The 19,498-nt window shown below is 35.1% G+C and overlaps 1 protein-coding gene across 2 annotated transcripts in view; it reads right to left on the reverse strand.

The window, feature by feature from the left end:
• The window catches only part of PCDH7 (protocadherin 7), a 246,976-nt gene that overhangs the window by 189,600 nt on the left and 37,878 nt on the right, over positions 1–19,498 (reverse strand). Inside the window, exon 2 of one of the 2 annotated variants that reach the window (XM_065735690.1) lies at positions 7,238–7,466. The exons of the other annotated variant lie outside the window; for it this stretch is intronic. Within the exon in view, the coding sequence (XP_065591762.1) occupies positions 7,410–7,466 (57 nt within the window). The 3' untranslated portion in view covers positions 7,238–7,409. Of the gene's footprint in view, positions 1–7,237; positions 7,467–19,498 lie in introns of those variants that run through there. 2 annotated transcript variants of the gene reach the window in all.

A 19,498-nucleotide genomic window follows, 5' to 3' on the forward strand; every position in this document is an offset into this window, starting at 1 on the left:
CAAAACCTCCAATTTCAACTCCCCAATTCTACATAGTAAACAATATTTTATAGATTATTAATTAGAATTCAGGGTAGCTCATGCCATAAATTTAATTTTTACTGGTAAAAGTAATAGAAATAAGTCCTACTGTAGGCATGTAATATACATATGCAGAAATCTTAAAAAGAAAAAATCAAGAGGATTCTAGGAAATAAAAAAGGATTTAAGAAATCTTTCATCTACTTTTATTCCTTACTAATGTCTTACCTTCTCGCATTACTTGCAGCAATGAATTCTACATCACAGAGGTCCTGACATTACTGTCTGACCTCCTATAGCTGTAAATTCTATTTTTGGAAATTTGTTTTTTTCCTGAACAGATAGCAATAAACCACCAATTCAGCCATAGGTACGAAAAATTTAATGTTAAAAAAAACACTATCAGAAAGTATAAAAACAGTATGCATTTGTCAGGAGTCATTCTACTAGAAAAAACTTCTGAGCGAAATCAAAACCTGCGTCGTGCTACTCACTGACAATTCTAATTTCAGTGAGAATGATTCAAAGCAAGATGTCAAAGCACTTCTGTCTGTGTGGAAGAGCTCCCCAGGACAACATAAAATTAAATTGTTTTACATTTAAAATCTAATGCTATACTTAGAAAAGAAATCTACTTTTAAGTGTGAGATTAAAATTTTAAATACAGCTTTTCAGTACTGAGCCATTTTTAATTTTTGTATTAAGGTCAGAAATGGTCACCTTCAATGTTAGAAAAATAAAAGAAAACTATAGCCTACTCTAAGAGAATTTGTGGAGCTCCCTGAAAACACACCAAGTTCTTTGGGAGCACTGTTATGTCTATACATAATCCAGGCACAAATTTTGCTCAAGAGCCATGCCCAGATTCATAAAGTATCCAAACAGGTCACCTTCAAAAGACAGTAAATTCAACAGGTAACCAGTAATTATCAACTCCTTAAGATTGCAAGATTGCAAGACCAACTTCTCATAAATTTAAGCATCTGAAACAAAGGGTGAGCACATCGTGATATCTATTCTATAGATACGCATAACTGCATTGTTTTTACTCTCCTTTAACAGTCCTCTCTGTGCCACAATCTCTTCATTCTGCATAGGAAACACCTGACTAATTGTATTGGAAAATAAGCCTTTTTTGTTTCAGAGCACTGTCTGTAGTTGCTTACTCCAGACTCCCTGCAGCTTTAATTCACAACTTTATAGTACCCTTCAAAGAAAGCATTTCAAAATGAAGGATTTAATTGTGATGAAGGTGAACCAAGAAAAACACACCAACCACAGCTTATCCAATTTCCCTTTTATAAAGTAAACTTCTTGGGACAAAACAAACTGACCTCGTTTGAGCTGGAATAGAGTTAACTTTCTTCGAAGTGGTTGGCACAGTGCCATAGTTAAGATTTAGAAGGAAAGTAACATTAATATGCTCACACTGCCCTGCCAGTGATGAGTCATAAGTGCACAATCAGCTGGGAGTGGAAAGGTGACCGAAAATGAACCAAAGAATTGTCATCACACTGAACAATAAACTTCAGAGACTTGGCTAGGGTGGGAGCTACCAGTGCTCAAGGACTGGCTGGGCAATGATTGTTGAGTGACAAGCAATTAAATTGTACATTTGTGTTTGTTTGTTTTCTTCTTTTAAACTGCCATTATCTTGACCCACAAATTCTCATATTTTCTGAATCTCTCCATCCCACTGGGAGAGAATGAGTGAACAGCTGTGTGCTGCACTGAGTAGTTGCAATGGTTGTACAATACTATTGTATTAATTACTTCCATGCTATGCCCTTTTTTCCAACTTATACCAAGTCTTTACCCAATATCAACAGTGTCATTAGATTCACACTTCACAGTCTTGAAAATCCTCAAACAGAAACATATATACTATCTATACTTGAAACTAACATAAAACAAGTTGAAGTTGCTTCCTGATATTTTAGAAAAGAGATAACCTGTAAAATATTCTCTTATATGTAGTATGGCTAAATCAAAACCATACCAAAATGCATAAGATCTATCCTATATGAATAACGATGAAAATTAATATGTATTTAAAACAATTTGTCCAGCAGGTAGTTAATAGTTAATAAACAAAAATGGTTCTGCTCTGAAAGCCACTTCTCCCAGCTGCAATTAAATGAAGGGTATTAAAGTACTTTTACCATGCTATACCACTCCTTACAGACATTTCTACAGATATCATCACATCTTATGAAAATTTCTCAAAACAAGAAGGAACAAGCTATTACTCACTTTTAGTGGCATATCTACTAATGCAAAGCAAATCTCCTGGTTTCTAGCCCTGCAACTGTTAATACAAGCCTAGCTTCCTTCACCTCCATAAAAATGGCAGCATGAAGTTGGTAACGTACTAACTTCCATCATTAGGTATATGCTAAAGCAAAGAAAGTGAGATGAGAAAATTCTACTTAAACATGTTCAGTGTTAACTGACATTACAGTTAAATCCAGAAGTGGTTTTGAATTTGAATGCATTTAAAGATCCTCTTAGATCAGAAGTCTTTGTGTAGTCGTGGGCAGGGAAACTCCAGAAAGGATATCATCTTAAATATGATAAAACCAGCTCAGGTCAACATGAACAGGCTTTCCAGAGGGTCCTAATTCACACAATGAAATCTTCCAATTGTGAACCTATACAGCTAGCTTACATGAGACACCAAGTTTAATAACAATCTTACTCATTAAAATGTATGCATATGCAAGTATGGTTATGTGCTCATTTAGATGTAGTAGCTGAGATAAAAGCAAGCCAAGTTTGAGTTGCTTTACTCTGTATAAAGGGGTACCTCTGCAATTCTCACAATACAGTGGAGAATAAGAGAATCAAGTTGTTATTCTTCTAGCAAAAGACCATTTATGATATAGAACTACACCCACATACTCTTCTGGAGTCACTCAACCTATATAACACTATTTTGCTTGTATTTACTAAAACTACCCTGAGCAACACCCAATACATGATTATTTTTTCAGAAACAATTGTCTACGTACAGCTTCGGTGTTAAAAGAAAGGTTATTCTGTGTCAAATGCTAATTTAAAGTTCTTTTACTTTCTCAATAGCAACTCTGCAAAATGCAACCTAAACAGATAATTAAGCCTAGTAAAGCCTGTTATTAAGCCCAATAGGCTACAGAGCATAATTAGATTTTCTGATATCCTTCAGAAGAGTTTTCTCTATCACACTTCCAATATTAGCTTTCTCAAAGGTAATAATTAAACATATACAAGATAACTATGCATAAATTATAAATAACACAAATACTTTGTAAACTGGTTAGGCAGGCTAGCAATTGCTATTCAAAACTGTTTTACTGGGATAAACTGAAGCTGTTTAAATGTAAAAGGTAGTCTGATTTGGAAGAAAATTAATTTTGAACTAGGTTCAAGACCCACCTGGATGCAACCCCAAGAGGGTTGGACTAGATGATCTCTAGAGGTCCCTTCCAACCCCTACAATGCTGTGATTTGAAAACATTAATGCCTTCCTTGAGTTCTACTTGTGAAGACCACCAAAGGTTATGTTGTAAATATCAGGCAATGTAATTAACTCCACACACACACCCCCCCACTAGCACTCCCTCAGAAAGGGTGACAAACTGCTTTCCTGTGATAGATCGCTCTGATGTCACTTCTAGGAACCATGAATGAATGAGAAATGAAAATTCACTGCTAAAATAAGTCTGTAGGGGTATAAGCCACATTCTAACTAAAATAAATGGCTTAATTTTAAGAAATGGAATTGTGTAGGCATATTCATAGTGTTAGAAAGCGCTATTTATAGCATTCATAACATATTACACCTTAATGTAGATTTCTGTAAAATACTGAGAATCTTATAGAAGCTGGAATTGTTTTTTACATCATTGTGTGACTTAAACATAACGTAAGTAGTCAAATACAGTATCTACCACAGGTTTTTTTGTTTGTTTTGGTCCCAATGTTGAGGAGATGATCTTGAAAGTAAAAGTATGCATAATAAATACACACTGGAAATACAGACTTGTCTACTGCATTTGAGAATAAAAATCTCTTTTACTAGTAAAGCAAGATTCAGTCAACCTAGTCAACCTCAAATATCAGAATGAATAATCAGCAAAGTATGCGATATCACATCAGATTTTTTTTAATACTGATTGAAACACAGCATCACAGAATTGTAGGGGCTGGAAGGGACAAGAGATCATCTAGTCCTAGAGATCATCTAGTCCAACCCTCCTGTCAAAGCACACTCCCTAAGACCAGGTTGCACAGGTAGGCATCCAGGAGGGTCTTGAACATCTCCATAGAAGGAGACTCCACCACCTCTCTGAGCAGCCTGCGCCAGTGCTCCATCACTCTTACTAAGAACTTCTTACACACACTGGTACACACTGGCAGACTACCAATATGTGGCCATTACCCCTTGTTCTATCACCTTAGACATTTATAGTCGTGGATCAGATCCCCTCTGAGTCTTCTTTTTTCAAGTCCTAGACCTAGGTCACTCAGCCTTTCCTCGTAAGAGAGGTCCTCTAGGCCCTTCATTATCCTTGCAGCCCTCCACTAGACTCTTTCCATAGACTGGCTAAATCCATGACTCTGCCTAGATGAAGATTGCAGGAAGAGAAGGGACAACTTTTTAATAAGCCTGAGAAACCTGAAGAGAAAATTTTAAGTTGTTTTTACCTTCACAAAAACTATATATTTGAATCCAATTATTTTGCTCAATTTTAGATAAAATGTAGTCTAAGCAGTGAAAGTTGGTTTAGTTTAATTCATTAGTTTATGTTTGATGGGCAGGTTAGTAAGTCGACAACACCTGAGGAGACCATACCCCATTCTCCAGCTATGTTTAAATTTGCCATTGACATCAGACACTACAGTTTGTAACAATACACAGTCCCAAGAATACATAGCCATTAGGAACAGAAAAGCTGTGTCACATAGCTCAATTTCCCACTGTTTGCCGTTCCTATATAATTCCTGCTAATGATTTCACTAATTTGCTTTTAAATAACTAAAACAATTGCATGTCACAACTTCCCTGACAGCTTACTACTGATATTTCTTGTTCTTTAGTTGTCACCTATAAGAGATGAAAAGATGAACTGATGCTAACAAAAGAGTTGTACATACAAAATACATGCAATCATAATGGGTTTATTTGACGTGTTCATACAAAGAAGGCAAGACTCTTTTGGCTTTAAAGGCTCTACTTAAGTTGCTATGGGGTAAGAAAATTAGACACATAAGGTTGTCACTTTCTTCTTCATCCGTGTAGGACAACAGCAAAAAGAAAACAGAATGCCCCTTCTCACAAATGATCTTTCTCTCCTTCATTCTGACAGACAAAGATGTCACCCAACAATGAAGTAGCCATAGGAGGGAAAGATGAAAGAAACAGATGAAAGAATCTACACCACCACTTGTAATTTTGAAACTCCCAGTGTCTTACAAGTTGATGTCACAGAAGAAAAAAAATCCTTCATTTGGTCTCCCACTGTCATGCTGACCTTTCCCTGCTGCTGGTGAAGCAGGAGGCAATATAGAAGTGCTTTTGTGTGGAATAAATTAGCTTGGCTGCTAAACTATGTGCAATCTGAAAACTAAAGTATTTTTCAAGAATCCTCTACTGATGATTGCTTTTGACCAGAAAAATTAAATCCTGAATAATGAAATTGCTATGAACACAAAAGACATACTTTTGATTTCATACCTGGCTGCAGAATAATCTTCTTGAAATATCAAATTGCTGTATCTGAGATTAAAATCTGAACAAACATTCTTAACTTTTTTCTTTGTTTTCCAGCTTAAAATACTTTTTACACTAACATCTATACTTAAAGAGTTAATATTTCACAAAATTATTCTCATACTTAACACTTTGTTATTTTATCATCTTTAGATTACATTTGCAACAGCTCTGAAATAGAATCTAAGGACTGCAAGTATTTCATATCCTATTTCTAATGGTATATTGAGATAAAGGGAAGGGCTAGAATGCAAAGGAAACAATCTATATGATGAACATTTTGACAAAGTTGTTGGTGATAATTTTTACAGATTCTTTGTTATTCCTAAATAATGCATCCCAGTTCAAAATGATGCATTTCTTAATTTCATTTTATATCTTTTTCCTTCTTATTCCTGTATGTTTCAATTTTTATCTCTCTTCTCTTTCTATTTCACTAATGCCTATGAGTCTCCTTTATACAGAATTACTAAAAATCTAAATGTGTTCTCATAGCAATGAGTTTCAAACTAGAAGTCAAGGTTAAATAAACAAATTTCATGTAGAAAATGTGAATGCGTTAAAAAACGAAACGATTGATTTCTTAATTTTACTCATAGTTTTTACTTAGGAGAAAATATTCAAGCTCTCCTTTCTCTAAATCATTAGCTGATATAACATAGTGTAAAGTCTATACACATACATATCTGTATATACAAATATAAAAGTTATAAATACGTAAAATTGGAGTTGATACATAGATTTTTTTATTTATATGGTATATTCACCTTAACAGAGCCTGCAGAATTTAAGAGATTTCCCTTAAATGTGGTTTAGATACTGACAATTGTACAATCTTTTTGTTTAACAACCAAATTGTATGTGCTTATATGTATACATACGTACATGAAGGTGAGTGCTAATTTCCCTATTCACTGGTACAGTCATTTAGCTTGTTTTGGTTTCTTTTCTGTATATACCTCAGTGTCCTTGTAGAGCTATACTTGCTGCAAAATCTGAAAGATCTAAGAACAGTTCCTCTAATTTCTCATCTCCACTCTGTCCCCAGATAGCACAAAGTTTTTTAAATGATATTTTTTTCAATGATAAAACTATGATTTTCCAAAAATCCATCTCCAAGGTATATTTTCTTACTTTATCTAGTATATTATCAACACTGTGGTGTTTTTTTCCCCCCCCAGCAACCCACAAATATTTCCTTGACTTTAATACTGAAAATTCAATCTTGTTCACACTCACCTACCAGTTACTAACTGAAACAAACATCTACTCAAATTTCAGTCCTTTCAAAGATGGAACAAATCTGAAAACTGTGAGGTGCTTTCATCTTAAGCATACTGGTATTCGATCCTGTTCCTTCACTTATGAGCATTTCTGCTTATGTCTTTCTGATGCACACAGATTGTGTCTTTTCAGTTTTAGCATAGTGCTGTTGTTGTTTTTTATTTTTATTTTTTAAATGATTAATTATTTTTGCTTATTAAATAGCTTTGTTTTGTTTTGCAGTAACCCTGACCTCTGGGAATCATTTTTTTAATGTAAGGACAAAGAGAGTTGTTCTATTTTGTGATCCAATCTTCCTTAGAGTTGGAGTTTCATTTAATAAATAATTCACTTACGAGCACATACATTCATTTTACATGATCCCTCCCTCAGTATCGTCAGGGTGCTGCATAGTCTTTACTGTATCCACCTACAAAAAAACTACAAAAATATATATCTGCTTACCAGGATATGAGTAGGGTTTGGCTAACATACTCCTGTACTACAGATTTTGTAAGCGAGTAAAAATATTCCTCTTCTCTCTTTAATATCCTATACATATTCATACATATTTTCCATAAAATAATGTTTGGCAGTAAAGACAATTAGAATAGAATAGGATTATATATTGATTAACAAACTTTAAAGGAGGTAACTGATCTATGTCCCAAGAACAGATTGGTCTTAGATCACAGAGTAAAAACTGAGCAATGACTTACTTTGTTTTATTTACTTGCTAGCTTCTCACTAGCTACTGTGGTCAGATTAAAGCAACGTACACGTTTCAGATATCAGTGATAAATATAACTTCTCCTTCAAATGACGTGATAAGAAGTGCAGTAAAAAATATTAAGTAGTTGAAGGAAAGAACGAACATGAATTTTCTAAGAAAATAATGAAAAGGCAACATATCTTCTTTCCCATACTTCACCCTGTCCTGCCAACACCCATCTCCCTGCAAACAAAAATAAAATACAGGGAGAGATCATAATTTAGAGGGTAGTATGCAATATAAAAGTGACAAATCTGTTAAAGTAAATTAGTCAAAATGCCAGATATCAACTACAAGTGTATAAGTTAAAAAAAATAAATAAACTGGAGATTAAGGGGAGTTGGGCTTTCTTTGTGCTACTGTTACCACTAATTTTATCAAGGAAATGAGACATAATGTACATCTAATAATAAACAGTGAACTTTCTTTCCAATATATTCTTCTGAAGTGTCTCTTAAAATAATGCTCAGAAACAAATCATCTACACAAAAACCACTAGCCTTATGTTTGGTAGTTACATAATACATTCCTTCACCATTCAACAGACAGACTTTTCTGCTTTTCTATTATTTTTATATTATTAACCTATTTTCTTTCACATCACATACTACTGAGAATCCTTTATTTTCAAACATTTTAATGAATCACTTATTCTAATCTATTATAGACACAAAGTTAAAACCAATTTACACAAGTGTAGAAAAGCAGTGTCAAGGATCTCTACAAAGCAGCTTTTACTCTATGAACATAATCCACAAAATACTCCCAAATGTCCTCAAATAAGTAACGTCTGTTCACCAATCTAAATATGATCTTCTTACAGGAAGCCATCTGGGACAAGTAAGCAGAACATTCTGCTTTGGTTGCCGAAGAAATATATTTACGCCTCAGTAAAATTCTTCATCAGCATCAATCCAATTACTCACAAATCTTTTTATTTCTCTAAGATATCTTAGCTTGCCTAAACAGCAAAAATGAGAGGCCAAAAAACGTACAGAAATCTACCTAACTTCCTGCCTCTGCCTGCCTGTCAGTCTATCTACCTATCCTAATCCTGGACTTCATGAGAGCAAATTTGTTGCCTTCAATGACCTACCTGGAGGTATTTCATGGGTTACAGCACTGGAAGGGGGCCCAAGAGAGCTGGATGATGTTCAAGCACCAACACTTCCAAGCTCAAGATTAGTGCATCCCCAAGACTAAGAAATCAAGCAAAAGTGGCAGGAGCACCACAAGGATAAGCAAGAAATTAATGGAAATTTCCAATGGAGGATGAAAACCTACAGAATCTCAAAAAGGAGTCCAGCCTCTTAGGAGCAATATAAGAACACTGTCAGGCCACATAGGGATACAAAAAGGAAAACTAAGGCTTGTTTGGAATTAAATCTGGCAAGGTAGGTCAAAGACAACAAGAATTTGATGATCAACTAAAGATGTCTTTAAGTAAGCAAAAGGAACACCAGGCCTGCTGTTGAAAGAATTGAATGTCCTATTAACAGAGGATACTGAGAAGGCTGAGTTACAGAAAGTTTTCTTCACTTCAGTCTTTACTGCTAACTGTCTCAGGAATCCCAAATCCCAAACCCCAAAGATGAGAGTCTGAGGAAGGCAAGATTTCACCCTGGTTGAGGAACATCTGGTCAGGTATTATCTAAGAAAACTCAACACACACAAGTCTATGGGTCTCAATGGGATGCATCTGAGAAAGCTGAGGGTGCTGACAGAAGTGATTGCTAAGCCACTCTCTATCATCTTTGAGAGGTCGTGAAGAATGGAATAGCTGCCTGAGGACTGCAGGAAGGACGATCTCACTCCAGTCTTCAAAAAGAGCAAGGAGGAAGAGTCAGGAAACTACAAGCTAGCCAGCTTCACCCTCATCCATGAGAAGGAGGTGAAACATCATCTGGAGTATTGTATCCAGTTCTGGACTTCTCTCTTCAAGAAAGACAAAGAGCTACTGATAAGAGTTCAGCTACAAAGATGATTAAGGACCTGGGACATCTCCCTTGTGAGAAATAAAGGCTGAGACACCTGGGATCATTCTTCCTGGAGAAAAGAACACTAAGGAATGGGATCACATCAATGCTTATAGATACTGAAAGGGCAGGAAATCAAGTGGATAGGCCATACTCTTTCCAGCGGCATCCAGAGACAGAACAAGGGGAAATGAACACAAGTCAAAACACAGGAAGTTCCTACAAAAATGAGGAAAACCTTTCTGACTTTGAGAGTGACAGAGCACTAAAACAAGCCGTCCAGAGAAGTTGTGGAGCCAACTTCTCTGGAAATACTCAAAAGCTGCCTGGATGCTTTCCTGCATAACCTATTCCTCTAAGGAGCCTGCCTTAGAAAGGGGCTGGATTAGATGATCTCGAGTGGAATCTTCCAATTCCTAAGATTGTGTTTCTTTGATTCTGTAATTCTATGATATTGTATACCTCAACAGTTATTCTAATCTATATGAAAAATTCTTAAACTCTGCATCTAGTTGCATTTTTCCATAGGCAAAATCTCATGCATTTCCTCAATAGCTTGCAATTTCCTTATTACTGTAGTATTTTACTCTAATATATACTTATGAATAAATTTGGATAGGATATATCTTTTTCCTTGACTTGCATGTTTCCATTCAAAAGTGAACTTTTACAAATACATATCAGTAATGCTATCCATAATTTCTTTATTAAGTAGGAAGACACTTTAACAGAGTATGGCTGTAAACCATATGTTGTATTCCATCACATACTGCTAGAACCTCAGTTATTAACTTCCACAAGCACCTTTCATTGTTACTTATTTCTTTGCCACTCATTCATTTAGTGTTGAATGAGTCTACAAATACTTTATGATAGTAGTACAATCAATGTTACTAAAAACATGAAGTTATAGGTTTCTGCAACATTCTGTGTTTTAAATGAAAAGAAAAACATGCTCAGTTTTGTCCACAACAGCAAATATCAGATAAAAATACATCTTGATGGATCTCCTGTTACATTTCACAACACGTTTCTAACCTATTTTTAAATTTCTTTACAAACACAGCTCCATCTTCAGTTTGTGACAGAAAACTGGATATAGGGAAATACAAGAAATATATTTAGTATATTTCCTTAGAATATACATGTTGACAAAATATAAACCTGGGCTGGAACTCTTACTCTTAAAATTACAATTTTAATTTACAATTACACTTACAATTATCTTACATTTAAGAGGAAAATCACTAAATTAAAAAAAACCAACATTTAACATTTATTTGCTTTACAATTGGTACAACATTTGCTGAATTATTAAAGGCAATGTGCAAGATGAAAAAATACAAACAAACTGATAAAAGATCTTCTGAATAAGAAATGAATGAGATTACTACCTAAGATCACAAAGAGATGTATAGCTTTTACCCATGTGTGTTTGTAATAAATATAATCTAATAAAATAAAATCCTGATGATTGAAGTCAAAGAAAACTACTTAGGCTAAGACAACCAGCTATTATTTAGCACTGCTGTATTATTTAATACAACTACAACACAACTGACTATGTTCTTAACTACTTTCTGTAAGAGCTAGCACTAGCTTTGCAACATTATTACAGCTACTGCTGACTCCTTCCATGAAATTCTAATTAAAAAATACTGTATGTTTAATGATATTTACAACATTACCATGTGATTCCTTGAATTATAACTTGCTAGCCTTTTTTTTTTCTGAAGGTATCCAAAAAGCCTCAGTAAAAAACTTTTACCTGGTTCGCATATGCCCAGAGAAGCTGTGAATACCCTGCCCCTGGAAGTGTTCAATAGCACACTGGATGGAGCCCTTAGCTGCCTGTTCTAGTACCAGATCTGGAGGTAGGTGGCTCTGTCTGTGGCATGGAGGTTGGAATTTGATGATTTTTGGGATCCCTTCCAATGCAAGCCATCCTATGAATTACTTCCATAGGACATTGATTATAACTCTGACACCTTAACCTACTGAACAAACATTTAATGCAAACTTATAAGACGACTGTATAATAAATATTATATTTCTATAAATATTAAAACAGCAGCACTATGGACTTCCTTGAAAACTCAGTAATTCTGTCATGTGAACAAAAGAAAACTGGCTTAGAGAAAAACAGGTATCCTTTGACACCTCTGATACTTCAAACTGCATACTGTGGTTTGAGTTGCTCTTTAAACAGCTTACAGAACATAACTTGATCTTGGTGCAGATAATGCTTAAATATGAATGAGCAAGACCCTTTCAGACATTTCTTGCACAACTAACTCTACATACCGTATTTATTAAAGGGCTCTTTCTGAATTTCAAGTGTTAGCTTATTTCTTCATGAATATGTCTGACCAAAATATAACAATCTTTCAGATAAAGCCTTATGAACTCCTCCCCAGATATCATGAGTGTTCTCTTACAGCAGTACATAACTTGATACTGTGCTGTAGAAGTAAATCTGTCTTTGCCACACTGGTGCTCATAATAACCATATATAATCTGCATCTGCTCCGGCTCAGGAGTTCCTAAATGAATTTATGAATTATAGTATCATACTTGCTATTTTACTTCAACCTATTTTTGTTGCTAGTCTATAAGTTTTTCCTGTTATTCATCTAATATACCCTAATTCTCCTGCAAACTAATGATTGTTATCTCTTCCACAATCATTGTTCAATACTACACTTGCATCCTGTGTACCAAGGTGAAAATATAAAGTAAAATTCTTAAAATTGACATTTTCCTTGAATGAGTAATTTTCCTTTTTATAATGTTTACCTTTGCAAAAACATCAATTTTCATCTCATCTTAGTGAGTTTCTCACACATTTACTGATCCATTTAGTAATCTCCATCATCCTTAGATGAACAAATAATTTCCCAGGTGGCAAAGTGTCAACCACTTGCTGAAGTCTAAAGAGAATAGATGACTAAAAATAAGTAACAACCTAGCAAACTAGTTATCTTTTCAAAGGATGGGATCAGATTGGCTTGCACAAGCCCCTACCAGTAAAGTAATTTTCAATTTCCATTTTAGCTATTTTCCCTTTATGTCAGTATCTTGATTTTTCATATAAAATCTGCTCTGTTAAATAAAATCTTCATCCTTCTTCATATTCCCCACTACTTAAATACAGATAGAATATTTTCTATTCTCCAACAAAACAGCACCATGTTTGCCCTAACAAGTTTATTTATAAGAAGACCTGGAATGCCATTTTCTGTATCACTCAGGTGATGTTTATCTGTTCCTCCTTGACTTACATAGGACCAGAGCTTGGAGTCTGATATATCTCAGACTGACTTCCAGCTTTTGCCTCTAAAATACAATACTATCACCTTTGTTTAAAGGTCAGGTGAAGAGTTAGTTTCATTTCTTTATCACATCTACATCATCTCTCACCTCAAAATGAAATAACTGTCCAACATCTTTTTTCTTGCTTTAGTTAATATAGCTAAAGTTCACTCCCATCAGGCCTCTAATGTCCATTTTAGTTTATATTTATCAGTCCTTCTTCCCTAAACTGACCACATCTCTATATTGTATTCTTTGCTTACGCTTAACTTCTGCTTCATTTTGAACTTTATTTACTGCTTAATTTATAATTTGTATGGATTGTCACTTGTCAGTTAAACTGTTGCTTGTTAAGGTCTTTATTCAAGCATACAATGTCCAAGAAGACTTCCAGAGAAATTACTTGAGAGAGAGAGAAGCATTATTCATAGAACTAAATGCTTTACATAAACATTTTAAATAGCCTGATTTGACATGGCAGAAATACTAAGATTTATTATTTACTCTGCAATGTGAAATACTATGTTTCATCTCATGGACACAGACTGTACAGACTACTTCACACTTCAGCCATTTGGAGACACTGAGACATAATCCCTGTTCAGTATAAACCCTTCTGGGGTAGAGAGGTCTCCAGAGGCTTCTCTTACCTTTACTTCAGAAGGAAAGCAAGAGACTGAATGGAGAATAAATGTAATAATGTTGCATGGAGCAGGAATTCTGTTTGAGCAGCAGGAGACCTGCTGTTCCTTCCCAGTGGATAAAACTGCAGCCAGCAAGCAGCAAAGAGGATTATGCCAAAGGCACAGAAGGGCTCCAAAGGTAAAGCCACACAGAGAGGCCAAAACTAAACAAAAATGTTATGAAAGGGAGAGAAAAATATACAAGGCGAAAAAAATAGAAGCATGTTGCAGTCAAAACAGGAAAAGATCAAGATCAATAAGAAACTACCCCAACAGGCAAAGATTAGAACTACTACCAATCTATTACTGATTTGTTAAGAAATTCTATTCTTTAAGAGAAGGGACACGCTGTACTTTTTACACATGAATAGGCTGAAACCACTATTTGAGCAGACCACAAAAAACAGATATAAAATACAGACTTGTAAAATGACAGTACTTAAAACCAGTTGTTCAGAAGACAGAAACTGACATTAGGATTTCTGAATTCCTCTCCCACCTACCTCCAAGCTGCAGTCAAAAGGTTTGTGAGGTTTCTTAGTTCTCAGTTATCCCATACATTAATCTGAATATTCAATTAGCTCATCTTTATGATGCTTCCGTAAGTTAAGTTTATAAGCACTTTAGTGGTCCTTTATTATATCACACATTTTCAAAATACTATTATTATACAACAGAGCACAAACTTGTCTGAATAGTCAGCTGTTCATTTCCATAAAATGGAGTTCAAAAAGATCTTTGAATGTACTTCTCTTCTAAAAAAATTAGAACTTCCATCCTTCAGAAAACCCTGTATTGCTTATTTATAACAAATAAGCCCTTATTCTGTAGTGTCCTATCAGAAAAGTGTGGTTTGTTTAATTAAACTCTGCCAAATTATCATAAGGATTTCACATTCTGCAAATAATTGGGTTTTTCCCTCCATTCACTTATTACATGTCCAAATCAGACTATGATAATAACAATACACAGATCTCAAAGGAACTACAGTGAAAGTCAAGTTCAAATATGAGCGTGGCTCTGAAAGTAATGCCTATTATTTTACTGTGCCAGCCAGCAACATCAGAGGAGGATGTCAGTAGAGGCTGAGCCCTCCCACCAACATTCGATTATGTTCTGTTGCTCTGTGCAACAGATGGCAGCAGAGGAGCAGTATGACAAAAGTGTTACCTGACATGGAAGCGTGTCTGAAGAAAAGGTGTAGAGTTGAACTTATTTATGCAGAAAAAAACCTGTACCTGTTGACATTTATTGATACTTGCTGAATGTTAATGGATACCAAGCAATAAATGTGAGCACAGTGAGGCAGTGGGCGGCACATTTCAGCAGTGCTGACAGTGACTTGAAAAACAAGCCCCATTACAGACAGCCATGCAGATTTTCACACACTGCATGCAAGTTCTTGTTCCTATCTGCTAAAAATATATGGCTAATGATGGTAATAACATTGGAAAATATTGTTCCATACCGGAGAAATTGCTCTACAAAATACAGTATTATTATGCTCATTGTATCTCTTGTACTTCCCATGGAAATAAATGGGAGGCATTTCTTTTGGAGCAACCCATTCCTGAATCAGCTAAGTTATTTCACACTGGACTGTAATCTAATGATCCAAACATAGCATATTTCACATGCTTACAGGTATTAGGTAAGCACTAATCCTGTAAATTCCTCAACACCGATTTATGCACATATTTTGTACATGGGCATAGACAACGAGCACTGTATGCCGTTTTGAACATTGTCAAAAAATTTTAGTGAAGTGGAAAAACACTTATTTTTGGACCAAAATCAGCTTTGAGTTATCTCCATTTCTTTCTTACTAGATAAGAACTAGTGTTCAGTGTGTGCACACCATGAAAACACTAAGCTAACTTAAGCTACACGATGTTTCTGTAACTTATCTTTACACAACTGCTCATACTCAGAATAATACCTGTTGTAATATCTGCCAGTAAGACAGCTTGGGCAGGGGGAGGAAAGCATGGACAAACAAGACATGGATGACAATAACAACATTTTTTTCTAATTTCAGGATAAGTTTTTAGAGACTCATATATACTTATGATTAGCATTAATGGCAAGTAAAGCATACCAGATCAGGTTGACAGTTGACAATCCTAGATTTGTGGGTTTTCCAATTTCAAATGGAAGGATGCCTCAAATTAATAACAGGTACATACTTCACATATATTATAATTGGTTTTCTGCACCACAGCATAACATTTTACAAGCCTTCTCTCTTTCTTCAAGCATCAAGTGGAAAGAAGACTTCATCTTAATCTGAATAACCTTTTTATTCCTTCCAATTTGAGGTCTCCTACTTTAATCAGAACCATCCACAAAAAGCAAGCTTTGTGGAAAAAATTTAACTACAGAAAAAACGAATTTCAAAATTAACTAAATTAACTCAAACACGGATGTAATTACATCCTAAAATGTAGACAGCAAGCATTGTTTGAAAGAAAAAAAGTGCAAACACCATTACTTCATCCCTTTCCTCTATACGCAAAGAGAACAGGAATACCAGCTCTGTAAACTAGACAGAAACTGCTCAGTCACTGCATAGACATTCCAGCACTACCAAGGTTCACTTAAAAGGTAACACCTTCTTTCCATATATGAAACACAATAGTAAAACCCTTAGTTTGTTAGTAAAATATTTGGAAAAAAAATGTAACTACACAGTAAAGTTGCAAGCTACTTATGTGTTTTGTTACAGTTTCATCATTACTTTCAAGAATGGAATACGGCTTAGTTCCTTCAAGAAAAAGATTTGGAATACTTATTACCCTTAAAGTCTTCATGTTGTTCATCAGAAAGAAAGTAGTTACTACTAAAATTTTGACTCCCTTAGAATCAAAACACACGTGCTTTAGTTTCATGAAAAAATACGTTCTTTGCAGGAAGGAAAATACTTCTGCACTATCTGTGTTTCAGGCAGGAACTTGAAAATCCAAGGTCACAAATTTTCTGCTTGAGACTGCTGAATTTAAAATAATAGCAATTCGTTTCAGGATACTGCAAAGGGGAGTAAGAGGAAGGCAAACTTATGATAGGAGATAGTAAAACAGTAATTAAGAGTAGATTATCAGGTAAGACTGACACTTCAGAGCATGAGATGAGAAGACAAAGAAAGGAACACTGGCCTTGCTTTGGCTGTACCTGCACTAACTATAGGTTCCATACTGAGGTAGCTTTTGCTTGGTGAATAAGAATATCCTGAGCTAAAGGAGACCCTCAAGGAGTCCAATTCCCACCTCCACACTGGACAACTCAAAAATCAAATCACATATTTGAGAGCTTACACTGAGACCTTTCTGAACTCTGGCAGCCCAGTGCCATCACCAGGCTCCCTGGGGGGCCTGCTTTAGTGCCCAAACACCCTCTCAGTGAGGTCCCCCACAACAGAACTTCATTGTCAGTTACTTCTGTTTAAAACTATATAATATAGATCTTCGAGTTTAAAACTCCAGTTTATAATAATATAAATTTGTTTTATATAAAATATAAACTTTATATAAAATATAAAGTTTTATAAACCTACTGCACTTAAATACACTGTTACTAAGAAGAAAGGAATTTTTATCATCAGATCATATCTGCTCAGGAAGGAAGAACCATATTCAGTAAGTTCAGTCCTCACCTTCTAGGGTGGTCTTTTTTAAAAAGCATCTTTGAGAATGTATGTGAAAATTCAGGATTTAAACAAGCAGGATAGGTCACTTGACTCTTAATTCACAGAATCAGGAACCTATGAAAATGACAGGGTACCGTAAAGTAAAAATTATTAAAACATAACATACAAAAAGCAGCGAGAAAAATTGAAATATCTGCTGATTCAAATAGAAGAGAACTATCTTCTCTGAAAAAACATTTATTTTGGAATAAAGATATAAGGGCACTAAAAAAAAATCAGAGGCTTACAATACAAGGTTTCAAACATCTTAAAGTGGCAAGGAACTATTACCACCCTTCTAAATAGATTGATAATATTCATTTAAAAAGAAATTAAATATTAACAAATATTTAAAACCTGGATCTGATCAAAATATTATACCCATTTTATTCCTAAATTAGTATTTCTGCATTACTGAAATTAATTTGAATGAAAGACATAAAAGCCTAACTAAGCACCAACACAAATATGAGAAAATACAATGAGATGAAACTATTATATCAGATTTAGGTTTCCATGTAAGCATTTCATAAAAGCCTGTTAAGATACAAAATTGTTTAGGGGGGGAACAAATCAGAATTAAGAACCTCACAGAGTGCCTTACATTTACCAAGTCAGTGTTCTTCCTTGTCCTTTTAAAGAAGGAAACTAGGAAGAGGTACACCATCAATGAGTACATACATTTTAAATATATTTAACTCAATTTGTTTTAAGTTGAGAATTGAAGAGGAATCTTAGACAGAACTGTCATCTTTAAAAATACAGAGATCTCATTTTCTCCTTTCTACACTCTTTAGAACGTCTGGAACTAGAATAGTTCAACCAGACACTGTATCCAATTTTTCAGAGCTGTCACTTCCAAGCAAATCTATTTAAGCAAAACACAGTGTTAGAAAACAGAAAACATGATATAAAATTACTTCTATACTTCTTTGCAGGATTATTTGCATTTAAGCACACAAAATATCAAGAACACATTAAAGTCTGAAAGGAGAATTCAGCAAATTCTCATGAATCCATAAATCTGACTCACCCACAACTAGCTTCAAAATGGCCAGAATTAGCACATAATACACAATGCAATCAAACAATATTCAAAAATATTGTCGCACCATTCCGCATCTTTAAATAATTAAACCCAGCACTTCACTTGAACAACAGTAAAACAAAATCTCATCTAACACTCTTCCACGAGTTTGGTTAGTAAATTCCCTTCCCCCCACCCCTCATCATCATCGATGTTTTGCAAGGTGAAACCAAATTGCAACAGTTTTACACTTACAGGTATACACTTCAGCAGAAAAGATGAAAGAAGGAGAACAGAATCACAGAACTGTAAGGGTTGGAAGAGACCACTAGAGATTATCTAGTCCACCCCCCTGCCAAAGCAGCTCCCTAGACACGGTTGCACAGGTAGGCATACAGGTGGGTCTTGAACGTCTCCACAGGAGACTCCACAACCTCTCTGGGCAACCTGTGCCAGTGCTCTATCACTCTCCTTTACTGTGAATAAGTCCCCATGCACATTTGTGCAGAACGTCCTACACAATTTGTAGCCATTTCTCATTGCCCTATCACCACAGAACAGACAGTAAGGGAAATGTAAATAAAATCCATACACTGAAGCAAACAAATTAAAATGGTAACCTAGAACTCAGATTACACTTAAGCTATTTTTCCCCCTCTCTTTAAAGAAAAAAATCCTTCTTATGTACATCAGTCTAAAAGTAAAGCCTCCTATTTTTTCCTATGGAAAGTGCTGCCAATACAAAGAGTACAATAACACAATTCAATAGAGTAAATTCTGACCTAAAAAAACCCCACTCCTTTTCAAAATAGTCATCACTATTAGCTATGCATTTTCACCAGCAATGAACAGCCTGCATATTATGTTTGTATAAATCTGCAGGAGTATAGATTATCCACCTCCTCACATCTACTGCTTTTTCCCCATAAACATTCAGCAAGCATCAATGGTATCAAAGGGTGAATCTTTTTCCCCACCACACAGAAGAATTCAATTCTGCATTCTTCCTT

This window comes from Cyrtonyx montezumae, unplaced genomic scaffold (genome assembly GCF_038088225.1).
Source record: "Cyrtonyx montezumae isolate F1298 unplaced genomic scaffold, pur_monq_1.0 scaffold_2, whole genome shotgun sequence".
Lineage (NCBI taxonomy): Eukaryota > Metazoa > Chordata > Aves > Galliformes > Odontophoridae > Cyrtonyx > Cyrtonyx montezumae.